General features: G+C 43.6%; 1 protein-coding gene, 1 long non-coding RNA gene and 1 other non-coding gene across 7 annotated transcripts in view; 2 read left to right on the top strand and 1 right to left on the bottom strand.

The window, feature by feature from the left end:
- LOC140618205 (uncharacterized) overlaps positions 1-20587 on the bottom strand; it is a 65958-nt gene that overhangs the window by 45139 nt on the left and 232 nt on the right. The window contains exons 1-2 of one of the 4 annotated variants that reach the window (XR_012018380.1): positions 19268-20587; positions 18446-18613 (exon numbers count right to left, since the gene is read on the bottom strand). The exons of 1 other annotated variant lie outside the window; for it this stretch is intronic. This is a non-coding gene — a long non-coding RNA (uncharacterized lncRNA). The remainder of the gene's footprint in view (positions 1-18445; positions 18614-19267) is intronic. 2 more of the 4 variants (XR_012018379.1, XR_012018382.1) reach the window with 2 other exon arrangements.
- Positions 17713-17817, top strand: LOC140618898 (U6 spliceosomal RNA). Its single transcript, XR_012018896.1, has one exon. It is a non-coding gene; the product is annotated as a U6 spliceosomal RNA (small nuclear RNA).
- Positions 18875-20587, top strand: part of STK35 (serine/threonine kinase 35) — a 44469-nt gene continuing 42756 nt past the window's right edge. Inside the window, exons 1-2 of one of the 2 annotated variants that reach the window (XM_072800309.1) lie at positions 18875-19218; positions 19812-20409. In XM_072800309.1, coding sequence (XP_072656410.1) covers positions 18913-19218; positions 19812-20409 — 904 coding nt within the window. In that variant the 5' untranslated portion in view covers positions 18875-18912. Of the gene's footprint in view, positions 19219-19718; positions 19737-19811; positions 20410-20587 lie in introns of those variants that run through there. The other variant, XM_072800308.1, reaches the window with a different exon arrangement.

Here is a 20587-nt window from a genome sequence, read left to right as displayed (position 1 = left end):
AGTCTGAGAACCACTCATCTAGAGCAATGTGGGGAAAAAAAGAATGAAACCAATATAGGCTGAACATCAAAGGAATGGTCTAACTTCTTAACATAAATAAAACATAAAGGAAATAATGAAACAAGAAGAGAAAGTAATTTATTGGGTGCCTATCCTGTCTCAGGTACCATCCTTGCCAGTTTAGCTACTTATTTAATCCTCACAGTTTCCTTGAAAAGAATTATTCTCTCCATTTTACAGGTAAGAAAACTGAGGCTTAGGAAAAGTAAGTAACTTAGCTAATTAAGAAGGATTTCATTTTTTTTTAAGTTTTTATTTATTTATTCATGAGAGACACACAGAGAGAGGCAGAGACACAGGCAGAGGGAGAAGCCAGCTCCTCACAGGGAGCCCGATAGGGACTTCGTCCCAGATCCTGGGATCATACCCTGAGCCCAAGGCAGACACTCAACTGCTGAGCCCCTCAGGCATCCCTTAAGAAGCATTTCAACCATGGTCTGCCAAACTCTTTAGGTCCTTTTCTTTGTTGTCTTCATCACTGAGACTATCACTGGCTATGGAAGACAGAGAAAAGAAAAGGTTTCTTCTCTGCTTGGTAAAATCCTATTCATCCTCCAAAGCAGAACTCAAATGTCACCTCCCCTGGAAAGTCTTCAAGAACTGCCTCACTCAAAATTAACCTTTCTACAGCACTTTGCACGTACCTCTCTTGGAGTACCTCATATACCTTACTATAGAAGTTCTCAAATCTTTGGTCCAGGGTCCCTTAGAAATTATTGACATTTAAAGGCAAATGAACCTTGACCTAAACCTCACAGCTTATGCAAAAATTAACTCACAATTTTTCATCAAAAAAAAAGATTAGTTGTAAAATGTAATACTACACAATTTTTTTAAAAGATCCATTTATTTGACAGAGAGAGGGGCAGGGGCATGGGGGGTGGGGCTGGAATTCTCAAATAGACTCTCCACTGAGCAGGAGCCTAATGCAGGACTCAATCCCAGGACCCAGAGGCCATGCTCCCAGCCCAAATCAAGAATTGGCTGCTCAACTGACTGACCCAGCCAGGCACCCCAACACTATATAACTTCTGGGGGGAAATTTTTTTAAATCTTTGTGATCTAGGGCTGGGTGAAAAGTTCTTAGTAAAAGCATGATTTATAAAAAAATAATAATAATAAATTGGATAGTGCAAAATGAAAATCTTTTGCTCCAAGAAAGGACCTGTAAAAAGGACAAAACACTGGGAGAAAATATTTGCAAACCACATATCTGACAAAGGACTGGTATCAAGAATACATAAAGAGTGCTCCAAACCCAAAAATGAGAACAAACAATCCAATTAGAAAATGGGCAAAGATCATGAATAGGCATTGCACTGAAAAGGATATAGCAAGTAAGCACATAAAAATATTTTCAACATCATTAGCCATCAGGAAATGTGAATTCAAATCATCATGAGATATTACTACACAACTATCAGAATAGCTAAGATAAAATATAGTGATAACAGCAAATGCTGGTGGAGATGCAGAGAAACTAGATCACTTATAATTTGGAATGTAAAATGATACAGCCACTCAAGAAAAAAAAAGTGATGATTTCTTACAAAATGAAATATGTTTACTGTGCTACCCAGCGATTGTATTTGGGAGCATTTACCCCAGACAAGTAAAAACTTCTGTTCATTCAAAAACCTGTACATGAATGCTCATAGCAACTTTATTTGCAATAGCCAGAAATCAGAAACAGTCCTTCCATAGGGGAACTGTTCAGTAAACTGTGGTACATCTACATCATGGAACACTACTCAGCAATAGCAAGGGGTACATTCTGGATACACACAACACCTTGGATGGATCTCAACGGAATTATGCTGAGTGAGAAAGCCAATCTCAAGAGGTTACATAAGGCATTATTCCATTTATAGAACATTCTTGATGACAAAATTGTAGAGAGGGAGAACAGGGGCCAGAGAGGAGAGAGGGAGGTGGCTGTAGGGACAAGAGGGTAGTAGGAAAGAACCCTGTGATGGAATCGTTAGACATCTTGACTGTGGTGGCGGTCACACAAATCTATGCATGGGATAAAGTGGTGTAAATTAAACACAGACACACATAAAATGGGTAGAATCTGGATAAGGAAGTTGGATTGTATCACTGCCAATCTCCTGGTTGTACTAAAGTTACACTGTACTAAAGTTACACAGGATGTTCACCATCAGGGGAAAGTGGGTTAAGAGTATACAGACTCTGTCATCTTTCTCCCCCCCGCCCCCCACCCTTTTGAACCTACAATGATCTCAGAGTGAAAAATTTTTTTAAAAGTATTGAGGGCTGCAGAGAGATTTTGTTTATGTGGGCTATATTCATTGGTATTTTCTATCTCATAAATTAAAATGGAGATTTTTTTTTTTAGGTATTTGTTATCTTTAAAACCATGATAAGCTCATTTTCGTGTTAATATAGACAAATCATTTTTTATGAAATGAATTTTTTGAAAAATAGTGAGAGGAGTGACACTTTCACAAATTTACAAATTCTCTTTAATGTCTGGCTTCACAGACAACCGATTCTCCTGTCTGCTTCTGCATTATAATATGTTGTGATAACAGACATCATGCAGTCTCTGGAAAATTCTACTGTACACACATGAAAAATTAAGAGTGAATAGGGCAAATAATGTCTTAGTGTTATTATGAAATTAGTTTTGGCCTCATGGATCCCCTCAAGGGTCTCAGGGTGATCTAGGTGTCCTGGGACCACACTTTAGAAATTCTTGTATTATTGTGATCATTCTTTCATACATTTGCACCTGCACTTAGTGAGCGAAGACAGGGAGAGCACCTTTTTCATCTTTGTATTCCAAGCACCTTATACAGTGCCTGGCAAAAAGCTGATACCCAATAAATATTTGATGAACCAATGGAATATTAACAACTTGTTAGCCCTTGGAGAGAGCAAGAGAGCACAAGAGAGATCACCAATCTGATTGACAATATATGCTTTAGACTTTTTAGTTCTGAGTCAGAATAAAGGTCAGAGTGTTCTGGCATAGCTTGGTCCGAAAGAACAAACATTGTTCTGAGAAACCAGGAGGCTCCCGGGACATGAAACATAGGTTTGCAATGACTGAGTGGCCTTTTGAAAAAGGTCTCGCTGTGTCACAATTTCTCGCAAGTCTTGACCTTGAGACCTCTCCACACCATTCAGAACAAACATGGGGAGATGGGGGCTTCATGGGTTGGGCAGAAACATAATGAATTCTTTCCCCTGCTCTATTATCTTCCTACACCTAACCCCTGAGGTCATCCCTAAAGCACTTACTGATGGCCAGTCTCAACCTACTTGGTCCACAGTCATTCTGGGAAGGGAAAAACAGTTCTAACCACCGTTCCAGATCACAAATTGGTTCTCATTTCTCATCCAAAGAATTCACCAAAGAACAATTTAGCAGGGAGTACAGAAAAACGCAGAAGCTTAGAGTTGCCACTGAAAAATGTTCATTAGAATCCACTGTGCGTCAGACAGTGAGCCAGACCTGTGGAATATTCCACCATGACAAAGCTCATGCCCCCTCTTCACCCCAAGTCAAGGACGGGGTGTGTGTGTGTGTGTGTGTGTGTGTGTGTGTGTGTGACTTGACACTATGCTTGCCAGCAACCAGAGCTCTGAGGTGGAGAGAGAAATCAGGGATCCCTGAGTGGTTTGGCGGTTTAGTGCCTGCCTTCAACCCAGGGCGTGATCCTAGAGTCCCAGGATCGAGTTCCACGTCGGGCTCCCTGCATGGAACCTGCTTCTCCTCTGCCTCTCTCTCTCTCTCTGTCTCTCATAAATAAATAAAATTTTTTAAAAAGGAAAGAAAGAAAGAGAGAGAAATCATCTCTCCTAGGACCAGGGAAAGGAGGTGCATTTGATTTTGTCCTTAAAAGGAAGGAGAGGGCTGTTGCCAGGCAGATGGAGGATCAGCACACCTGAAGGTAGTGTATTAGGGAAGATAGTTGTTTTACACAGACCTCAAGTGACACTGGGCTAATGGAAGTTTCTTTCTTTTATTACAGTCTAGGCTTAAGTGGTCTAGGGCCCCCCCACCCCTGTGGTAACCCTATAGTGTCAGGGACCCAGGCCCCTTCCCTCCTGATGCTCCACCATACCTGAGGCCTGGCCTTTGTCTATTTGCCTGGTTACAAACCATCATGTCTGTATTCCAGCGTCAGGAGACATGTTCTTTCCTTTTGAGGGCACAAGAGGAAGTTGCATGCTTCACTTCTGCTCAAATCCCATGGGCTAGAACACAGTTGCAAGGGAGGCTACAAAATGGGATTTCAAAAATGGTAGCTTCCATTGCTTTATGGAGGGCAACTAGGGGTTTCTACTCCCCAAGCACAGAGGTGAGAAAGTATAAGGAGGTTTGAGGAGCGAGTAGCTAGGTATGTCTAGAAGTCATGGGAGGGAAAAGTAAAGGTGAGTTAGGAGTATATGATGAAGAGAGGCCACTTCATTCTGTAAGACACTGGTGCCCAAACTGGAGCACCCATCACCATCACTTGGTGGTTGGCTGAAGCCAGAATGCTGAGCCCCACCTCCAGGGAGTCTGATTCAGCCTGTTGATGGTGGGCCCAAAAATGCACATTGCTAATCAGGTCCCAGGTGCTACCGGTGCTGCTGATCTAGGAACTTTGGGAAATGGCGGGGGGAGGGGGTCATAGAAAGTTTTAAAGAGAAGGATGAGATGATGAGGTCTGTATTTCAGAAAACTGATTCTATTCAGCGATCATGAACGAGCTGTACTGAAAGCCTCCCAGAGCACTAGAGCTTCTCACCCTCTTGATCCTTAGTGTTCCTGAGAAATTTCATGCTAGAAAAACAGGGAAGATAAAGAGCCTGCAAAGCAGAATTCGCAGAACTCCATTGCTTAAGGGATGCTCCCTGCTTCCTGGCAGGGCTAAGGGCATCTGTATCAACCTGGACCCACCAGTTCTTTGCATTGTGTGCAGAAGCCTGCATATGGGTGAGGGTAGGCAAGCTCCTTTCCTCCCTGGATCTGGGTTTTTCCACCAATAATAATTATGACAATCATTTACCTATCCAGGTGCCAAGGACTGTCAGATGTCACAGATCAAAAAGTTGGACAACGTCCCGAGGCTATGGGGACTCACTGACCCACTGCGCTGTGGGTTGGAGAGTAAATTGGCACTCCCTGTGAAGAGCAATTGGACAATCAAATCAGAATGTAAGGTGGCCATGGCCTTTCACCCAAGAGCTCCATTTCTAGGAAATAAGCCTAGATATACTCATGTTTATGTGCAAAAGACAAGTTGTTCAATGCCCATTGTTCATACTGGCAAGAGATAGGAAACAACTTAAAAGTCACCCACAGAGGGCTAGTTAAATAAACCATGGGGCATCCACAAATGGAATAATGGGCAGTCCTAAAAAATAACAAGCTAGATCTATATGAGCCTGTTTATCCATCATAGATGGTGAGGATGAGGATAAGGATGAGGATGATGGCTAGAGATAGAGATAGATAGATGTATGTCTGTCTATCTCCCTTTCTCATATAAATATGATACATATATGGCTAGGGGCAAAATCATGTCATACTATGTTGTCATTTAAAAAAATATACATGTGTCAAGAAGAAAGATCATATATACACACACACACGCCTCTATACACGGATATATGTTTACATATCTCTGGAAGGATTTGGAGAAATAAGTTGCCTTTCAGAATAGAAATTGGAATCGAGGTCCTGGTTGAGAAAGAAACTTACTTCTCACTCACTGTAGCATTTGTTTGTTTTCAACTCTTAGTATGCATTATTTATTTAAATAAATATACAAGCAATGCCATGTGCTTTACAAGCTTTATCTCACTACATCTTCAGAATAACCTAGAAGGGAAGTGCTCTTACTATTCCCAAGGCACGGGGAGATTCAATCATTTGGGGGAGGGATGTGGGGTAGGAAGGAGCCTTGATTTGTAAGGTTTGCCAGTTCCTATGGGGTAGCTACTCCCACCATGGCTAATTTCAAGCTGCCAATGTGATATCACTGAGCAAAGCTGGGAAGAGATGCACATGATCAGCTCTCCTGGGCCCAGAGGAACCAGCTCCAGCACATACCTGTAAAAGACCTTGCACTCCCCAGAAAGGCACTACTGACTTCCCACTTCAAACCTGAAACTGTTGCCTTTCAAGAGCAAAACAAATGCAAGGAAATATATCACTTTAGGACCTAAGAGCAGCAGCTTCCGGGGATCTTTAGACATAGATGCTGGAGCATTTATTTATAACATAAATAACCTGCCTTGTTCTGCAGTGGATTTGAAACAGAAACCCAGAAATTAAAATTAAGCATCTGGGTTTTATATTTGCAAATTGCTCTGCCATTCTCTTTATGAAATACTGCACACAGCTATACAAGCAGAAGGCAATAAAAGAATAATAAATTAATCAGTGTTAGCATTCTGTCAACACAGCCCCACAGACCTACCAGGGCCAGCCATCTATATTAGGAAGTTGGTTTAGAAACTTTTCCAGTGCTTTAATGGGAGAGGTGGGGGTGAGAGGACCAGATACACTTGGATTTGAGTTATGTTCTAGCTCTGCCATCTGCTAGGCACTTTGGGTAAGTCACCCTACCTTCTGAGTTTCAATTTACACATGTGTTAAGTGAGGATAGTGGCACCATGTGGATTTGCACAGACAGGTTCACCATGTTTAACAGGTGAGGTTAACAGATGCTATATACCTGGACATAAGACAGAGTGTTTTTCCCTAAAAAAATCACCCCACAGCATAAAGTGAGAGTTGCCTTATATTTAAGTTCTTACAAAAGCTGACAGAATATTACATATTCCCTAGGCTCTCAATTACTTGATTTTAAGCAACAAAGTATTCTTTGAGGAAGACCAGTTTATAGAAGTCACCCCATAGAAGTCGTCTCAGAAAAAAAAAGTAAAAAAATTTTAATACGGACATAGTTATTCTACTGGGGTCTGGCTTCATACCCTGTATAATGAGGCAAGCTTTCTACAGATGACTTTAAAAGCAACAAATTAAATGCTAGGATGTTGTGATCGCAAATATAAACCAATAGGACAAACCAAAAAACAATAGTGTCCTAAGATTAAGTGAATCGGGACTTTGAGGTTAAAATCTTTTAGCGAGAGAATCAATACAGGTTCAAAAAGTGCTGCATCACACACTATTTCAATAGGAGTGAAATTTATGTGATCTAGAAAGTGAGCTGGGTGATTCAGAGACCATCCTCAGTAATAATAACGATCCTGAAATCAAAGACACACGGGAAAAGAAGGAATAAAATTGTTTTGTAAAAATGTGAGAGCAGAAAAAACCAGTACTTCTCACTGAAGATATTATTCATTAATATATAATACATTTAAATATTATTTAAACAATAGATTAATCTTGAAAGTATATATATGCATACCTAAAATAATAAATATTACACATAGAGACATTTGATTATTTCATCTACAGCCTTAAGAATTTATATATTCGAGTTGGCCCCCCCAAATATTTTCCTTTTTGCAATCTTCTTATTGTGAAAAAAGAGAGGGTCGCCTTATGTTTAGGACTACCAAATAGTGAGATAAGTATGTGCAAGCACTTAAAACTCAACATAGCTCCGTGTGATTTGTGACAGGTACTGTTATGGTTGTTAATATTTTTATTATGATTGTTTCACTGCAGGCTGGGCTCTGGTTGTGCTCCTGAAAGCACTTACCTGGATTGGAAATCCCTGACCTACTTCCTACCTGTGCGATCTTGGGCAAGTTGCCTAACCTCTCTGTGCCTCATCTATAAGATAGAAATAATAGTAGTACCTCTCAATAAATTAGTATACATGAGAAGTGTTTGAACCAGTGCCTAGAAAGTGCTTCTTAAATGTTATTACCATTACATTCACCAACATAGAACTATATTTATAAACATGGCAGTTTTCCTCACAATGCAGTGAGAGTTTATCAGCAGGCAACTTGTCTTGCTCATCCAGATCCCCAACTCACACACAGGGCTAAGTGCCCAATAAATGTTGACTGAACCAATAATGAGTTCTATAGAGTTGTTCTTCCTTTATATATAAAGGAAGCAATGTGTAACGTTCCAGGCCCAGCACAGCACCTGGCTCTCATTAGTTGCAACGCAGAACACTTCGAGATTGATACCTATGGTACAGCCTCATTCCTCACTGGCCAGCTAAAATTGAGAGTAAAATTACAGTACAATAGGGACGCCTGGATGGCTCAGTGGTTGAGCATCTGCCATCGGCTCAGGTTGTGATTCCGGGTTCCTGGGATCAAATCCCACATCAAGCTCCCTACAGGGAGCCTTCTTCTCCTTCTGCCTATGTTTCTGCCTCTCTCATAAATAAACAAACAAACAAACAAACAAAAAATTACAGTGCAACTGACCTGGGCAGAACTGCAGTCTGGAATTGCTGCAACCACTACATAAAACAGTACAAAATTCATCAGTAAATCATCAATAAATTAAATATAGCCTTACCATTGGATACAGCAATTCTACTTCTGTGTAGAAAACTAAAGAAAACTGAAACACCAACTCAAAAAGATATGTGTACCCCCATGTTTATCCACATTATTTACAATGGCCAAGATACAGAAACAACTTAAGTGTCACTGAAATATATATACACACACATATATATGTATATACATATATATACATTGAGATATATATACATATATATGTATATATCTCACACACACATATATATAGGAATATATATATATTTGATAGATAGATAGATAGATAGATAGATAGATAGATAGAAACATTACTCAGCCATAAAAAAGAATGAGATCTTCCCATTTGTGACAACATTGATGAAATTTAAAGGCATTATGCTAAGTGAAATAAGCCAGATAGAGGAAGACAAATGCTGTATGATCTCACTTATATGTGGAGCCTAAATAAGAAGAAAAGCAAAACAAAAACAAAACACCCCAACAACTCAAGCTCACAGATACAGAGAACAAATTAGTGGTTGCCAGAATTAGGGGGTAGGTGAAATGAGTGAAGAGTCAAAGGTACAAATTTTCAGTTATAAAATAAGTAAGTCATGGGGAGGTGATGTATAGCACAGTGACTAGAGTTAATAATACTGTATTATACATTTGAAAGTGGATAAGAGAGTAAATCTTGAAAGTTCTCATCATAAGAAAAATAATTTTGTAACTGTGTGATGACTTATTGTGGAGTTCATTTCATTATACATACAAATACTGACTCCTTATGTTGTACAAGTGAAGCTAATATTAAATGTCAATTATACCTCAATTTTAAAATAAAAGGCTATAGATTGGATATTTCTTTGTGTCTCCCCAATGAGTTCCTTCCTGACGGGAATTGTATGTTACTCATCTCAGTGCCCTATCTGGCAAACTGGAGTTCATCAGTATTTGTTGAGCAAATGAGCAATGAGGTGTAGTCAACATTATTGCACATTATTTTTTAACTGAATTTTATTGTTTTTTCATCTCTATAAAAAGGTACTTAAAAATTAATAACCAAAAGACACATATTAAAAGGTCAAACTATAAAAATATGTTGAAAGTAAAAGAAGCACCTGAAGGGAATTCTTGGCATCTAGAGTATTATTTATCTAAATGTCTCCTTTATATATGCATGAAACAAAAATATAAGTACACAGGTCATGTGATGTGATGGTTTAAGACCATGAGCTTTTAAAAAAATAATAATAAACAATTTTTTTTTAAAAAGACCATGAGCTTTATTTTTTTTAAATATTTTATTTATTTATTCATGAGAGACAGAGAGAGAGAGAGAGAGGCAGAGGCAGAAGCAGGCTCCATGCAGGGAGCCCGATGTGGGACTCGATCCCAGGTCTCCAAGATCACACCCTGTGCTGAAGGCGGTGCCAAACCGCTGAGCCACCTGGGCTGTCTGACCCTTAGCTTTCAAATCAGATATGCCCAGGTTTAAAATCAAGCTCCATCTTCTTAGTGACACGGCCTTGAGAAAATCACATAACCTCTCTGTGCCTCAGTTTCTTTCTTTCCTTACTTTTTTCTTTTTCCTTTCTTTCTTTCTTTCTCTTTCTTTCTTTCTTTCTTTCTTTCTTTCTTTCTTTCTTTCTTTCTTTCTTTCTTTCTTTCTTTCTCTTTCTTCTTTCTTTCCTTTCAGAGAGAGCAGCAGAGGGAGAGAAGCAGACTCCCCACTGAACAGGGAGCCCCACATGGGACTCAATCCCAGGACCCCCAGGATCATGATCCAAGCCAAAGGCAGATGCTTAACCAACTGAGCCACAAAGGCACCCCTGTGCCTCAGTTTCTATGGAAAAGGGAAATGATGAAGCCTACCCTCTATGCTTTTCGGAATAATAAGTCTAAGTAGAGCACTTAGGACAGCAACAAATACAGAGAAATCACTCAGTGAAGATTAGCAATGATGAATTTATGTATATTGAAACAAAATATGAAGTCACACTAGAGATCCTAGTTTATATTTGCTTTTTTTAATATAATAATATGTTGTGACTAGTTCCATGGTAGTATATACAGAGCTAATTCCTTCTTTTTGATGGCTACTTTATATTCAAATGTTTATGTAACTAATCCTTGTTTCTGCCACCAGAGTATTTCTAATATTTTACTATTTCAAATAACCACAATAAAAATCCTCATTGTACATATATTGCTCCACCCTTGGGTAAGTATTTCTATAGGGGAAGTTGTAGAAATGGAATCTCTAGATCCAGTGTATGAATTTTCAACTATATTAATAAACAATGAGATCTCAAATTGCCTTCCTAAAAGGCTGAATTCTTTACACTTTGATCAGCGAGTGTACTTTGTCGCCTTGTGGCTATATACATTTCAACCAGATTCCCCAACCATTTATTTTGAATGTCCCAGTAGTTAACAGAATCAGGGAGTTTGCTCTGCTAGCTCTGCATTGTATTCCCTTATCTTTCCAAAAATCATAAACAACTCCTAAGAACCTAGCAACCAATTTTCTGCAGCAAATGTTCAGATACATAGACTGACACAGAGAATTTTTATGCAATCCCCAGACAGAAGAGGAAGAAAGATTGGAATTTCAGAGCCTTTCGGTGGCCAATAGGAAGAACATGAAATTAGAACAATCTATTAAGTTTGGGAAACAAGGTACCTGTATCTGCTTCCATCTTTGTTTTCTGTGACTTAAAGAGACAAGAGGCCACCCTTGTTGAGTCTTGCTGGGGACGGGATGTCTCTAGTGCAGTATCCACAGGGTATGATTTGAGAGCTTAACTTGACTTGCAGCTCTTCTGATGCCTTTAGGTGATACAGGACAACAGGTGGGCATCACAGCCAGAAGCTGAACAGCGCCACCAAGCTGACAGGCTGCTTCAGTGGTAGCTAAATCCCATGCCCACTTTTATTTTTAATGTCAATTAAAAATTTCAAAATCATTAAATTGACATTAAAAATGTCAATTTATTTCAATCCAAGTAATAAATACACACAATGTTTAAGAGTTAGTGGGCAATTCAGGCCCAATAAGGAGAGACACTGAAACCCAAGGTCAAGGTCTCATTTAGAAGAGGGCATAAGGAAGTCTGATTAAAGTTTGGTCAATGATATCTATCCATCTATTTGGATGGTTTTACAAGTAAAGTTTTAATATCTGGTAAAACTAATTTCCATGAGGCATTCTTATTTTCATTGATTTCTTAAATATTCTCAGATATTAATTCTTCCATTTGAACTGAAACAATTTCATCTGGTTTCAATAAAATAAAACATTTGAAAAAAAAAAGAGTTAGTTACTATTACAAACTAGATCCTATGGCAAGGCTTATAAGAAATATCCCCTGTGGGACGCCTGGGTGGCTCAGAGGTTGAGCATTGGCCTTCGGCTCAGGGCATGATCCCGCGGTGCCAGGATCGAGTCCCACATTTCGATCTGCTTCTCCCTCTGCCTATGTCTCTGCCTCTCTGTCTCTCATTAATAAATAAATAGAATCTTTAAAAAAAAAAAAAAGAAAGAAAGAAATATCCCCTGTGCCACCCACAAGCCTTGCCCATGAAGCAATAACTCATTCTATGGTTGTCTCTTCAAACCCAATTATGGTGCCACTTCCAAGATTTTTTAATTGTAGACTTTTCTATTAACTTACAGCTAGGGAGAATAAGAATTTAGTTTTCCTCTCTCTTCTTTCTCTCTACACACACACATACACACACAACACACACTTTCTTGCTCCAATTTTCCCCAAATAATTATAGCATAATTTTTGGTTAAATCAATGTGCTGTTTTTACATTATAATGACAATGTAATATTATTTCCAGCTAAATGTTGTAGTTTATGATGATTACAATGTTTTTCTTATAAATCGTTTTTGTTTTCTTTGCTTTAATAATCACTGTGTGTCTTATTTGCTTAGTTTTCTTTGTAATAGCTCCAATCCATCTCCAAATTCTTTGCCAGAATGCCAATCCTTTATAATGGCTTCAGCTTTGTGCTCAGTCTAGGGACAGCATAGCGTAATGTTGTGGTTCTCAAAGTGTGGTCATTCCCTGGACCAGCAACAGCAAGAGCATCACCCGGGACCTAGCTAGAGCTGCAAATGATCAAGCCCTACCCAAGGCTTCCTGATTAGCAGCCACTCTGGGGCTGGAGTCAACCACCTGGTTTTTTGACCACCCCTCCAGGGGATCCCTGTGTGTACTCAAGCTTGAAAACACCTGTATAAGGGGTCAAGAGCTTGGATATCCAAACCCAAGGCTGCTGGGGCAGACCCCCGCTGTTGCACTTATTTGGTTGGAACAGCTTCCAGGACCCAATCTTCCCACTCACTAAATGAAGACAAACCGTCTCTCCTACATGGTTGTCTGAGCTCCTTGGTGTTGGGGTAGCATAACACACTCCAGTTTTCCTCAGGGATGCCCCTCCTGGCACCCAGTAAAACCAGTTCCCATATGGGAGGGGAATGCAAGATGGCTGCAGAGCCTCCTCTGGGCCTTCCTGAGTCTCCTGCTCAGAATGTACCCTCCTTTGAGGTACCCGCCTGGAGCCTCTCTGTCTTTCAGCACCTCCATAGGCCTCCAAAGTGAAGTCTCATCCTCTACCCCTGTAAGAACCTCACCTCCCTCTGGTACAACCACCATTTCACAGCATTCTCTGCCATGGCGCCCTGCCACCCAGTGCCACCCTCCCACCCCATCCCCCCACTCACTGGCCCTGGTCCACTAGAGCCATCTCACACCCCTCCCAGCTTCCATTCCATCCACACTCCTCTGCTCCACCCAGCCTTCCCCTCCTGGGCTACAGTTCCCCACTTTCCCATAGGAACCACCCCCACAGCTGCCCCTGGGGCGTCCTCTTCCCCCTGAAATCCTGGGATGGGCAGGGAGCATCACCACTCTGCCTTTTCCCTCTGGGCAGTTCTCAGAGTAACAGCGTCTGCAAGCCTCAGCTCTCCTGCTCCTTTGCTTTCTGTGGTGCTCGCTAGATCACAAATGCTGAGTAAATCCCAAGTCCTCATCATGGCCCACAAGTCTCTGCCTCGCCACATCTCTCCCTTGTTTCCTGCTTCTCCTCCCCCATTCGCGGCACTCGGCCACACTGGCCTCTTTTGTACCTGCTCTTCCCTCTAACACAAATGCTCTTCCAGTAGATCGGCATTTGGCTGATTCTTTTACTTCTATTAGGTCTCTCTGCAAATGGTCACCTCCTTATAAAGGTTTTCCCAAAGCACTCTTCTAAAACGGCACCTGCTCTGTGCCTTGCTACCTCTTCACAAATGGCTTTAGTGTCCTGGGTAGGACTAATGTTATTTGGAACCACATAATTCCACTGCATCTCATGTTCTATGTCAGTCCCTCCAAGGCAAGGGCCCTAGTGGAAGGGCCTACGCCTCACTGCTGCCCCCTCTTTCTTCCTACATTTCTTCCATTACTAAATATTGGGCTCCAGTCATGTCTGGCACCATCTGACGTTCCAGGGACTTGGAGTTAGGCACGTGTGCCAACAGAGAACAGCGTGGAAGAAGGCTTGCCATAATTTTCATATAATTGCTTACCCTGGGCAGAGCTGAGCCAGAAATGTAAAGTGAAGAGTCTGGGGTCTCAGTTCCAATCCTAGCTGGGCAACCTCCTCCCTCTTCAGTCTCTTCGTCTCTAAAATGGGGCCAATGATAATAACCATCTCACAGGATTGGCATGAGAATACTTTGCCAATTCTTGTGGCTGTCAATTTTCATGGCCATTGGCTATTGGTTATAATAAGAAGTATAAGGTTCCTTCTGTCATTTAATAAAAGCTGGAGTAAAGGGGGAAAAATTAGTCAAGCCATCAACAATGTCTCAAGCATCCTGGCCCTTCTCACACACACAAAAAGATTGAAGTCTTCTTGTGGTTCTCCCAGAACTTCAGATCCAATCTCTCTTTTAAGACTCAGGTGGGAGAACTCGCTGGGAGAAAAGACTCCATTGGCCTTGCTCAACCTCTGGGGCCCAGAATGGCAGAAATGGGGACAGCCCTGCCTTGGCACCATGCAGCCCCTGTCCTTAGAAGCTCTGAGTAAAGGGGTATCTGAGTGGCTTAGCGGTTGAGCATCTGCCTTTGGCTCAGGTCATGATCCCGGGGTCCTGGGATCGAGTCCCGCTTGAGGCTCCCTGCAGGGAGCCTGCTTCTCCCTCCACCTAGGTCTCCGCTTCTGTGTGTCTCTTGCGAATAAATAAATAAAATCTTTAAAACAATTTTTAAAAAGCAGCAGCAGCTCTGAATAAAGATACATGTGTTCACAGCATGGCAGGACCTGGGTTGTTTTTTCACCTTTTAAATCAATTTTATTGCGGTATAATCTCCATACAATAAAATTCCATCACCCAGAAAATTCTCTTGTGCCCCACAGCAGTCAATTCCCACCCCAGAGCTAACCACTGATATGTTTTCTACCACCACAGATCAATGTTGCTTGACGTTATATTAATGGACCCATGCAGCATGTACTCTTTTTAATCCATCTTTTTACAGCTCTAATGAGGTAAAGCTGCAAAACTGATATACATAAACTGTACCTATTTAAAGTGTACAATTTGAAGTGACTTTAACATAAACCCCCGTGAAACTATCACAAGATAATAAACATAGCTATCAGCCCAAAAAGTTTTCCTCTGTTGTACCTCCCTCCCCACCTCACCTACTACTCTAACTTTTGTCACTATAAATTAGTTTGCATTTTCAAGAACTGTACCCAGAATCGTGTAGTATGTACTCTTCTGTGCCTGGCTTCTTTCATTGGGCATCATTATTTTAATTCATCCTTGTTATGTTCCTCCCTGTCCCTGCCCCCCACCCCCACCCCCACCCCCAGCAGCACCTCAAGGTATAGGAAGACCACAGCTCAGATATCCATTCACTTATTGAGGAACATTAGAGTGTTTCCCGGTTTGGGACTCTTATGGGAAAAGACACTAGAAGCATTCCTATAAAAGTGTATTTGTGAAGGGACACCTGGGTGGCTCAGTGGTTGAGCGTCTGTCTGCCTTTGGCTCAGGGTGTGGTCCCAGGGTCCTGGGGTGGAGTCCCACATTCGGCTCCCCACATACGTCTCCCTCTGCCTACGTCTCTGCCTCTCTCTCTGTGTCTCTCATGTATAAATAAAACCTTTAAAAAATATATATATTTGTAAAGATAAATTTTCATGTATCTTGGGTAAATACCTAGGCATGGAGGTGCTGGGCCATAGGGTAGATGTATATTTAATTTCATAAGAAACTGCCAAACTTTTTTTTTTTCCAAAGTGGCTGTACCACTTAACACACTCATCAACTGGCTAAAGTTTAACATCAAGCTTATTGCTGTCTCACAGCTTCTATATACTTCTTCCTTCTTTCTTAAATGACTTACTACCAGTTTTAGCATGGTTGGCTTCAGGTTCCCTCCCACCTAAATTCATGTTTAATTCATAAGCCTCATTACCTTAGAATGTAACACATTTGGAAATAGGTCTTTTTTTTTTTAATTTTTATTTATTTATGATAGTCACACAGAGAGAGAGGCAGAGACACAGGCAGAGGGAGAAGCAGGCTCCATGCACCAGGAGCCCGACGTGGGATTCGATCCCGGGTCTCCAGGATCGCACCCTGGGCCAAAGGCAAGCGCTAAACCGCTGTGCCACCCAGGGATCCCGGAAATTAGGGTGGAGCCCTAATCCAATATGACTTGTGTCCTTATAAGAAAAGGAAAAGATGCTCACACAGAGGAACCATCTTGTGGGGAAAAAGAAGGCAACTAAAATCAGGCCAAGAGGAGAGGTCTCAGAAGAAAAATTAAACACTTTGATCTTGGACTTCTAGCCTCCAGAACTGTGAGGAAATGAGATTTTTAAAAATATTTTATTTATTCATGAGAGACAGAGAGAGAGAGAGGCAGAGACATAGGCAGAGGGAGAAGCAGGCTCCCCTCAGGGAACCCGATGTGGGACTCCATCCCTGAACTCTAGGAGCATGCCCTGATCATGAAAGCAGAGCTTAACTGCTGAGCCATCGGGTACCCCAAGGAAATGAATTTCTGTTAAGCCACCCAGTCTAATATTTTGTTATGGTGGCTCTTGCAAACCAATCACCATCTTGCAACCATTATAATAATAACCGATTCAGGTAAGAATCATCAATGAATGCTAAAACAAGTGGGCAGAGAGTAAGATGAAAAATAGGATCTCAGGTCACCTGGGTGGAGCAGTAGTTGAGCGGCTACCTTCAGCTCAGGGCATGATCCTGGGTCCAGGATGGAGTCCCACACAAGGCTCCCTGCAAGGAGCCTGGTTCTCCCTCTATCTAGGTCTCTGCCTCTCTCTCATCAATAAATAAATAAAATCTTAAAAAAAATAGGATAGCCTCAAAATATCTTCCCACAAGATACTTATTAATTACAAAAGGGAAATAGTAACTTTTCAGCGGAGTACCTTGGGGGACATCATCTTAACCAAATGATCAAAGTTAATACCACTAATATTGAGACAAACCAATGTCATGTGCCTTCTGATGTGATACACTCAGGACACAACTTTCTTTCAGTGGCATTCCTGCCAAAAATGTATAACCTGAACCTAATCACAAGGAAATAACAGACAGCTACAAATTAAGGACATCTACAAAATAATTTACCAGTATTCTTCAAAAATGTCAAGGTCATGAAAGGCAAAGGTTGAGTAACTAACTGCTTCTCCAGATTAAAGGAAACTAAAAAGAGGACAGCCAAATGAAACCTGAATTGGATCCTGAGGAATGGCTACATTATTGGCACAATTAGCAAAATTTAAATATTAAAGGTGTATTAAAAGAATCATATCATTGTTAAAATTCCTGATTTTGATCATTACAACTGAGATTCTGCAAGAGAATGTCCACATTCTTAGGAAATGTGTATATATATATATATGTGTGTATATATATACATATATATATATATACACACACACACATACACAAGTGTATTGGATAAAGAGGCATAATGTCTGAAAACCCACTCTAAAATGACTTAGGGGGAAAAAAGTATATGTATATATTACGTACACATACACAAGAGAGTCTATGATAATGCAAACATAGCAAAACATAACAATTTGTTATTTTGGTTAAAAGTATATCAGAGAAAAAAACCAGGAAAAAAAAAACAGAAAAAAAAGTATATCAGAATTCTTGTGTTCACTTCAGCAGCACATACACTAAAAATTCAAATACACAGAAATTAGCATGGCCCCTGCGCAAGGATGACACACAAATTCATTAAGGTTCTATATATAAAAAAAAAAAAGTACATGAGAATTCCTTACTATCCTTGTAACTTACATGTAAATTTTAAATTTTACCCCCCCCCAAAGTTACCACCTTTCAATGAATGACCTTCATACTATCAGAAGTGACCTGTCCCAAACCCAAAGCACTTTTTCATTCTTTTTCTCCATCATACTTATCCATGTCAAAAATTATTCTATGTGCTTAGTTAATAGTATCTAACACTTAGTGTGTGCAAGACCTTGTCCTGTTCTCAGTGTTTTAACTGTATAAGCACAGGGCCTCCAACACTGTTCTTCACCATCTTACAGATGGAAAGTAAAGACACATGAAAGTTAATTAACTTGCACAAGGTCACCATATCACTGGTCTCCTTCAGGGGTATAGACCCTCATTGAAGGTAAAGATTGTCTGGTTCATTGCTCTTTCCCCAGCGACTTAGAACAGTGCCTAGCACATTATAGAAAGCCAATAAATACTCAACAGATTCAGTTTAAAAATCACAGGCACCTACTAGGCCACTGGAGTACAAAGCAGTGAACAAAACAGCACTTTCAGCCTCGCACCCAATTAGCCACTTACTATGTGTACTCATATATACTTAGTCACTCTTAATATATGTATTTACACACAAATTACATGTATTTCATTTGGCTCTATCAGCGCTGGGAGGTTAAGGTCCAATCACCCATTTTGCAGAACAGAAAACCGAGGCACAGAACCTGACGATGATTTGCCCCGAATCAACGGGCTCCTGGGCGGCAGCGTGTGGACTCCAATCCAGTCCGGGAGGTTCCCAGGCACTGCCTATGAATCAATCAAACCGCCAAGCCAATCAACAATGAGTATTTATTAGGAGCCTACTGCGCGCAGCCCCTCTTCAAGCAGCGAAGGCGGAGAGGGAGGAGGCTGCAGGGGGCAGGCGGCCGCAGAGCCTCGGAGGGGGGCGCAGCGGGTCCCGGGAGTTTGGCGCCTATTTTTCGTGGGCTGGGTGTTCTCGCCTGTGATTGGGCCCCGGCGCGGCGTGCCCGGTGCGCCCGGCTGCGGCTGCTCCGTCGACCTTGGCAGGACCCAGGCGGCGCGGCGCGCGGCCGGCCTCCCGGGGGATGGGCCACCAGGAGCCCCCGCTGGCCCGAGTGCGGGCGGGAGGCGCAGCTTATATAAACAGGTTATGTAAAGGGCTCAGCCGGCGCGAGCACGTGGAGAGCCGCGGGAGCCCGGACACCCGCTTCTCCCCCGCGGGCGCCGCCGCCGCCACCCGCGCCGCCGCGGGCTCCCAGGCACACCCGGCCCGGGCCGCCGCCTCCCGCGCCGCTCCGTACGCGAGGCAGCCCTGGCCTGGAGCGGACCATCCCCGGCCCAGGGCGCCAGGGGGGAAGCGGGCCGCCCGGAAGTGGAGGGGCGCCGGCCAGGTAAGGGCGCAGTCTGCGGAGTCCGAGCCAGCGCCGAGGCTGCACCCACCTCCGTCCCCGCGGGCGCTGGGGGAGGGCCGCTGGGTCCCCAGGTTGGCGGGTTCAGGGACGCGGAACTTCTGAGCCAACCTCCTCCACCCGCCGCCCTCGGGGACTTGGGTCGTTCCGCCGGGCTCCGCTCCGGCTTAATTCAATGGACTGTTTACACCCGGGAGAACCCAAGGCGGGATGCGGGGAGGGTGATCCCGGAGGGGACGAGGCGGGGAAAAAGAGTTCCGCAGTCAGAACGGCTCTTAAGGCAATTTTCTTAAGTCGTAAAAACTGCTGGTCCTAGTTTTTCCTAGTCTCAGGCGACAAACTGGCTGAGAAGGCGGGGCGGGGGTTGCTATTCTTTCCTGTTCCCCCTCTGAGCCACAGCCTAGTGGTGTCGCCCTTCCCGCTTTCCCCTCCCTTCCCCCCGTTCAGTCAGCGCGGCGGCTTCCGTCTTAAAGGGGCCGCGGCGGCCGGAGGAGGCGGAGGTGGGACGCCCTGCGGCCTACGCTCCTTGCCTTCCCGCTTCGGCCTAGTTGGTTAACCGACTCTTTCGCCCGCAGGTCACAATCCAAGGTCCCGCTCCTCCGCGTCCAGTGGCCGGACGGAGGGATGAGGCAGGGGGGACCCGGGCAGCGCCGTTGCTGCTCCCCCCGCCGCCCGCAGCCATGGAAACGGGGGAGGAGGACGGCGCCCGCAGAGGTACACAAAGCCCCGAGCGGAAAAGGCGAAGCCCAGTGCCGCGGGCGCCCAGCGCGAAGCTGAGGCCGGCGGCGGCCCAGGCCATGGATCCGGCGGCGGCCGAGGCCCCGGGCGAGGCCTACCTGGCGCGGCGGCGGCCAGAGAGCGGCGGCGGGTCGGCGCGGCCGCGGTACAGCCTGTTGGCGGAGATCGGGCGCGGCAGCTACGGCGTGGTTTACGAGGCAGTGGCCGGGCGCAGCGGGGCCCGGGTGGCGGTCAAGAAGATCCGCTGCGACGCCCCCGAGAACGTGGAGCTGGCGCTGGCCGAGTTCTGGGCCCTGACCAGCCTCAAGCGGCGCCACCAGAACGTCGTGCAGTTTGAGGAGTGCGTCCTGCAGCGCAACGGGCTCGCCCAGCGCATGAGCCACGGCAACAAGAGCTCGCAGCTTTACCTGCGCCTGGTGGAGACCTCGCTCAAAGGTAGGAGGCGGCCGGCCCGCCCTCACGGGGCCTGGACCCGCCGCTCTGGATGCCGGGGCCGGCCCGGGTCTTGTCAGCCTGGGCCCAGACACGCCCTCCTCCCCGGGGCCCAGGCGCTTAGGCTCCCCTTGCACCTCAGCACCCCGGATGAGCCCCTGGCACTGACTGGAGGTGCTAT

Source organism: Canis lupus, chromosome 26 (genome assembly GCF_048164855.1).
Source record: "Canis lupus baileyi chromosome 26, mCanLup2.hap1, whole genome shotgun sequence".
Taxonomy (NCBI): domain Eukaryota; kingdom Metazoa; phylum Chordata; class Mammalia; order Carnivora; family Canidae; genus Canis; species Canis lupus.
This window is presented reverse-complemented; position numbering and strand designations above follow the sequence as displayed.